The 7,202-nt window shown below is 47.0% G+C and overlaps 1 protein-coding gene across 1 annotated transcript in view; it reads left to right on the top strand.

Moving 5' to 3' along the window:
* The first annotated feature begins 4,257 nt into the window (after window positions 1-4,257).
* LOC311310026 (secretory carrier-associated membrane protein 1-like) overlaps window positions 4,258-7,202 on the top strand; it is an 8,912-nt gene continuing 5,967 nt past the window's right edge. Inside the window, exons 1-3 of the mRNA XM_084439404.1 lie at window positions 4,258-4,416; window positions 5,984-6,064; window positions 6,243-6,353. Of these exons, the coding sequence (XP_084295530.1) occupies window positions 4,360-4,416; window positions 5,984-6,064; window positions 6,243-6,353 (249 nt within the window). The 5' untranslated portion in view covers window positions 4,258-4,359. The remainder of the gene's footprint in view (window positions 4,417-5,983; window positions 6,065-6,242; window positions 6,354-7,202) is intronic.

Raw genomic sequence — 7,202 nt, 5'->3', positions numbered from 1 at the left:
CACATACGGACACACACACACGTACACACATTGATTGAACAGCCAATCAGGGTCTGATCCTGCTGTCCTCAGAGAGACATTGTCTGAATGGGATCCACGGGAAGAGAGAGAGGGAGCCAGGCTAAAAGGTACTTTCAATCAGCTACTGTATCTCTGTCAGCCAATCAGGGAAGAACAACAGCAGCCTCGCACTGCTGGAGTGCTCCCGTTAACGTCCTTTCTCAAATATATCCAATCAGCAACACCTGTGTGTGTGTGTGTGTGTGTGTGTGTGTGTGTGTGTGTGTGTGTGTGCGTGTGTGTGTGTGTGTGTTTGGTATGCATGTGTGCGTGTGTATGTGAATGTGTATGTGTGTGTGTGTGTGTGTGTGTGTGTGTGTGTGTGTGTGTGTGTGTGTGTGTGTGTGTGTGGGGTGTGCATGTCTGTGCATGTGTGTGTGTGTGTGTGTGTGTGTGTGTGTGTGTGTGTGTGTGTGTGTGTGTGTGTGAGTGCTGGGGAGGCTTATACTTATACAGACAGATCTGAGCGAGCCAGCATGTCACTATAACTAATGTAAACATGAAGCTTCAGACAATGATAGAATGGAGAAAAAAAATAACAAGAAAACCTCTGCCTATGTCTGTCTGCCTCTCTGCCTAATTTTCTGCCTGCTTCTCTGTCTGTCTGGTTTTCTACTTACCTGTGTGGCTGGCTGGTTTTCTACTTATTAACCTGTCTGTCTGCCTGTCTGTTTGGAGTACCTGTCTGTCTGTATCTGTCTGTTTTCTGTCTGTTTTTCTACCTACAGTATCTGTCTGTCTGCCTGCCTGCCTGCCTGCCTGCCTGCCTGTCTGTCTGTCTGTCTGTCTGTCTGTCTGTCTGTCTGTCTGTCTGTCTGCCTGTCTGCCTGCCTGCCTGTCTGTCTGCCTGCCTGCCTGCCTGCCTGCCTGCCTGCCTTTCTGTCTGTCTGTCTGTCTGCCTGCCTGTCTGTCTGTCTGTCTCTACCCAACGTTTACCCAGAATCCCTTGCAGACTCATCATGGACCTTCTGTCTCATTACTGGACCCCAAATGGAAATGCAAATTGCTGGCTTTGCTGCAGACGCCACACATTTATTAAACTAAAAGGTTTAATTTCCATTTTTCTCTGCATCAGCTTTATTTATAAATGTCGTGCCCTATGGAGAACCAGTTTATTTTCTCTTCTCCTGCAGCTCCTCTTAACAAATCTACTTATTAATATGGAAATGGGGAATCAATCGCTCTTCCTGAGACAGGGGCCTGTTTCCCAGTGTGGTGTGTAATCTGCTCTGACTGGTCATCAGTGTGTACACACACACACACACACACACACACACACACAGAGGCACACAGGCACACACATACACACGGGCACTCACAAGGACATACACAGACATAAACAAAGGCAGATGCTCACCCACACCAAACACACACACACACAACAAGTGCAAGTACTCACATAAATGTACACACACACAGACACACACATATGCACTCACCCATGTACTGCGTATCACATTCTCCTACAACACTATGTACAATATCTATAGTTTATATCTATGTCTATATTATTATTATTATTATTATAATTATTATGATTATTGTTGTTGTTGTTGTTGTTGTTGTTACTACTACTACTACTCCACAGGGCTGTCAGCAGAGTCCATTAACCAGCTTCTAGACAACATTATTACTGAAGGCTGCAGTGGTTCACCAACACACTCAGGATACTACTGTACCATCACAGACGCTGCAGCATTACCATCCCATAATGAGGAAGGTGCTTGCATGGAAGGCTCTGCACGGCATGGCCAGTGTGTTGAGCTCCAACCCCCCACTTGACATATCAAGTTCAGCTTCCTCTATGCGACTATAGAGTCAGTTCTCCTATACGGTATGTAGAGCTGTGAATGCTGGGCCCTGAAGCCTACCCTGCAGAAGGCCCTGGATGGGTGCTACACCAGGATGCTGCGCGCTGTACTAAACATCAACCAGAACGAGCACGTCACCAACAAGCATCTGTAGACAGACAGACAGACAGACAGACAGACAGACAGACAGACAGACAGACAGACAGACAGACAGACAGACAGACAGATAGATAGATAGATAGATAGATAGATAGATAGATAGATAGATAGATAGATAGATAGATAGATAGATAGATAGATAGATAGATAGATAGATAGATAGATAGATAGATAGATAGATAGATAGATAGATAGATAGATAGAGTCACGAGGGCGTCCCACACCAATGTACGTGGACATACTAAAGAAAGATGCAGGGGTGGCGAGTACTGGCGAGCTAGCCAGAGATATGGAGGATAGGGAAGACTGGAAACACTGCTGGAGGGCTCGTCCGAGGACGTCCTAGAGAGAGAGAGAGAGATAAGGCCTGTTTCTTTGACCTTCTCCAGCCCTAGAATAACACTCATGGTGTCTAATGGGACCTGGTGACAGGTAGGCTCCTATCCTGGCCTGCTCAGAGGATAATAGAGGGTTTGGCTTTCAACACTTGGTTTTCATGTTAAACACTGAGGTGACCTCTCCCTCCCTCCCTCTCTATCTCCCTCTTCCTCTCCTCCCTCCCTCCCTCTCTATCTTTCTCTCTCTCTCTCCCTCCTTCCCTCTCCCTTCACCAGTCAACAGTCAGAGTCAGTCAGGTGTAATTAGTGGGGGGGGGGTGAACTATTCCACCTCTCCTCTCCAGTCCAGCTCTAATGATGGTGGTGGTGGTGGGGGGGTGTTGAGCAGCTGGTTAGGATGCTAATGTAGCAGCTATTAGCCAAAGCGGTTGTTTCCACACTGATTCAGTGGAACTTTACCTCAGGGAGCTGAGAGAGAGAGAGAGAGAGAGAGAGGGACCAGGACAGGTCCACTCCCTACATCTATGAAGACACACACCTTATTTACCTTTCACATTTTGCAGCAAACACACCATGTGAAAATGACTGGTCCTGCACTGAATTAGAGTTAATTGGAGGTGTGTGTGTGTGTGTGTGTGTGTGTGTGTGTGTGTGTGTGTGTGTATGTGTGTGTGTGTGTGTGTGTGTGTGTGTGTGTGTGTGTGTGTGTGTGTGTGTGCGTGCGAGTGAGTGAGTGAGTGGGTGAGTGAGTGAGTGAGTGAGTGAGTGAGTGAGTGAGTGAGTGAATCAGTCTTATTAGGATAATTCCAATTCACTACTTATGTCTCAGTGCATCAGTTGCAGTCCGCTAACCATTGATTATTCATGGAGTCTGTGATTGAGTCCATCAATGCTCAGATAAAGGAAGGAGCCAATGTTCTTTTGTGTGTGTGTGTGTGTGTGTGTGTGTGTGTGTGTGTGTGTGTGTGTGTGTGTGTGTGTGTGTGTGTGTGTGTGTGTGCGTGCGTGTGTGTGTGCGTGCGTGTGTGTGTGTGTGTGTGTGTGCGTGCGTGTGCGTGCGTGTGCATGTTTGTTTTCCTGCATGCTCCAGCATGCATATATATAGGCCTATATAATAATAATATGGCAAACACATGAACTACTTACAAAAAGAAGGAATGCCATTCTAATCGGGTAAATGGATTAAATCACAGGTTGTAAACTGATATTGTGACCACATGGCCACCCTTTGGGATTTTTTTTCCATTTGTGAAAACAGATTGAGGGAGATAGTCGTAGCTTACACATAGAGATATGAAACCGTTGTTGTTGTTGCATTGTTATCTTATAGCCTGTCTGAATATTAAGAGAGACGAGGATAAAGGTTAACACCACCAGTTAGGTTATGGCGCTCCCAAGAGGTAATATGAGACAACTACAGCTGTAACGCAACCTCGGCACCAACACCGGTCGTGACAAGCAGGTTTCTTTAAATAAGTCTGTTTGTAATGTTGCCTACATTACCGGTGAGATTCTCGAGACTGATAACTTGTCTGTCTGTCTGTCTGTCTGTCTGTCTGTCTGTCTGTCTGTCTGTCTGTCTGTCTGTCTGTCTGTCTGTCTGTCTGTCTGTCTGTCTGTCTGTCTGTCTATCTATCTATCTATCTATCTATCTATCTATCTATCTATCTAATCATCAACCACTACTTTCATGAGTCTTGAACGCATATCTAATCATCAACCACTACTTTCATGAGTCTTGAACGCATCTCATTATGTGTGTCCCTGTCCACGGTGCTGGAGAGGTGACGTAGCCAGCCTGTAACCCTGCCCTTCTCTGACAGATCAACCCTGCCTGCCATTTTGCTGCTAGTAGCTAGCTGGAAGGCTAACGGGGTGGAGGAAGGGTGAGACTGCAGGATTGGGACACGAATCTCGGGTTGGACCCCTCCCTGGAACCATTCGGGGAACTTCAATACAAGAGAGTGCTTTCTGAAGACTGACTGACCACAATGTCCGATTTTGACAGCAACCCGTTCGCAGATCCAGACTTCAGCAACCCTTTTCAGGTAGCTAGCTAGCTAGCTAGCAAGTGAGCTAACCAGCTAGCCTACTGCGACTAGCTAGCTAGCTAGCTAACTTACATGATTTGTCTCGTATAGATGTCAGTGGAAAGACACGTCCTTTACTCCCACACAGTCAGTTTAATGAATTGCAACGTTAGCTAACGTTACTTTCTTGGTTCATGACATTGTTGCTAATATAAAATAGGATTCGCTATTGTTGTTGTATAATGTTAACACTAAAGTTAGCCCAATAGCTAGCTAGCTAGTCTAACAAGCTCAGTACCAGCTTACATTTGCCAGCTAAGAGATGCTTAGCCTGAGATATTTTTTATTTTAATGCCTTTGGTGCTGGTGTCGGGAGATGAATGTATTGGCTGGTAGGCCTAGTGTTGTTTCTGTTAATGTTCGTTAACGCTCATTCAATTCAATTTATGAGTCACTGGTTAGCTAGCTAGCTTAGCTAGTGCCACAGTACTAGCTTGGAGACTGCTAGCTGAGTTTTAGCTGGCTTCGGTGCTTATTTTCGTAGGGTCGATGGTGATCTTTCGTTAGCTCAGCTTTGTGCTGCCTATGTGCATATCGCTTTAAGAATCGGCATTTATTGTGCCAACTAAGCAGTAACTTGGGCCCAATATGCGCCTTCCACATTCAGGGACAGTGTGCTGTTTTTGCTTTCACACGCCAAGGCACAATTCCAATTGTAATGGCATTTATTACGTTGTCTTTATAAAAGGCTGCATTGCTTTCCGTATTGGCCCAAAATTGATAAGTGATTGATGGAGCTGATTGGAGCTGCTCTTGATAGGATGTTTTTGGGGGGGAGGGCGGTATTGTAAGCAAAGCCTCCTCCACATCTTACAGGGTGTAGTCTTAAGAGATGGTTTAGTGTCAGTTTGGCAGCCCCTGTTGTGTAAAATAGGCCTTTATCTCGGATCAATACAGCTCTGTTTTGTTCTCTCTGTACATTATACACTGTCTCCTCTATCCTCTGTTCACAGCACAGGGAATCTGTTGCTCCTGGTGTGCCTGTGTGTGGTAGGAATCTATGTGCCATCTCTCTCTCTCTGTCTCTGTCTCTCTCTCTACTGAATATTAGCCTAGCACTGATGGTGGAACACACCAGGTCAGCTGAACAAAGCTCTCACCCCATCCACTATGTCCTAATCACACACTCTTAAGGTATATTGGCTGGGAAGGCTAGGTCTCGATCTGTGTGCGCGTTGTGTCTGTTGCTTCATTGTGCAGGTCTTAACTCTGATCTGTTGTTGGGGGCCCTGTGTGAATACTCTGATGAAGCAACCTCCCTTCCCTTCCTTCTCCGGAGAAATCACTGGTCTGATATCAGGCGCAGCTGTGTGGAGGAGCCATATATCGGCTGTAACCTATCCCTTCATGTCAGATCAGGGATTTGATCACCTCAAGGGAGGAGGAGGAGGAGGAGGAGGAGGGAAGGGTGCAGTATTCAGACGGGGCCTTCGGCCTGGCCTCTGTCTTTTTAGTGGTGAACCGTGTCCTCACCTCTCTACTCCTGCTACTCCTCCTCCTCCTCTTCTCCCCCTCTCCCCTGTAGGACCCGTCGGTGACGCAGGTGACCCAGACAGCTCCCCCTGGAGGTCTGGAGGAGTATAATCCCTTCACAGATGGCCGAACGGTGAGTTGAGTGGACGTGGTCAGGACTGACTCACAGCTGTGGGGGCTGCTTGTAGGAGTGGACACAACTCTCTGACTGAGGAGCATCAGAAACTGAAACGTGTTTCATTGTTTCGTGTGTGTGTGTGTGTGTGTGTGTGTGTGTGTGTGTGTGTGTGTGTGTGTGTTTTCTGTCTCAGGCCCCATCAGGAAATGCCCCAAAAGCCGCCCCGGTCCCCAACACACAGCCCGCCATCATGAAGCCCACGGAAGAACCTCCGGCCTACACACCACAGGCTGCTCAAACCCAGGTACTGAACACACACACACACACAGCATCTCTCTCTCTCTCTCTCTCTCTCTCTCTCTCACACACACACACACACACACACACACACACACACACACACACACAGCATCTCTCTCTCTCACACACACATACACACACACAGCATCTCTCTCTCTCACACACACATACACACACACACACAGCTTCTCTCTCTCTCTCTCACACACACACTCACATTCTCTTTCTCTCACACGCGCGCACACACACACACTCACACCTACAGCCACTATCTCTCTGAAAGCATTTGGTATCTCTTGCTTACATTTCCTCTTCGTTCTCGTACTCCAGTCTGTCTCTCTCTCTCTCTGTCTGTCTGTCTCTCTCTCTTTCTGTCTGTCTGTCTGTCTGTCTCTCTGTCTGTCTGTCTCTCTGTCTGTCTGTCTGTCTGTCTGTCTCTCTGTCTCTGTCTCTGTCTCTGTCTCTGTCTCTGTCTCTGTCTCTGTCTCTCTCTCTCTCTCTCTCTCTGTCTTGTCGTGCAACAGCGACCGACCAAGGTATTGTCTCTTCTCATCACACTCCTCCCTATGTGTCTCTCTCTCTCTCTCTCTCATGCTCTCTTTATCAGTCTTCTCTCCCCACAGCTGACCACTTTAGACTAAACCAGACCCTCTAAAAGGCAGAGATGTGATGTGTGTGTTAGTGATGTGTGTGTCTGTGGTAGAAGTCATTAATCCTTCATTCAGATGTTTTGCTGTTCCTCACCCTGGTCTGATCAGTATCTATCTAGAACCACTTCATGTCTGAATTATGCTCTCAAACTGTTTTGTGCGCTCCGTGTGTGTGTGTGTGTGTGTGTGTGTGTGTGTGTGCG

This window comes from Borostomias antarcticus (assembly GCF_949987555.1).
Source record: "Borostomias antarcticus genome assembly, chromosome: 6".
Classification (NCBI taxonomy): Eukaryota; Metazoa; Chordata; class Actinopteri; order Stomiiformes; family Stomiidae; genus Borostomias; species Borostomias antarcticus.
The sequence above is the reverse complement of the archived record's forward strand: the minus strand, read 5'-3'. Positions and strand labels throughout refer to the sequence as shown.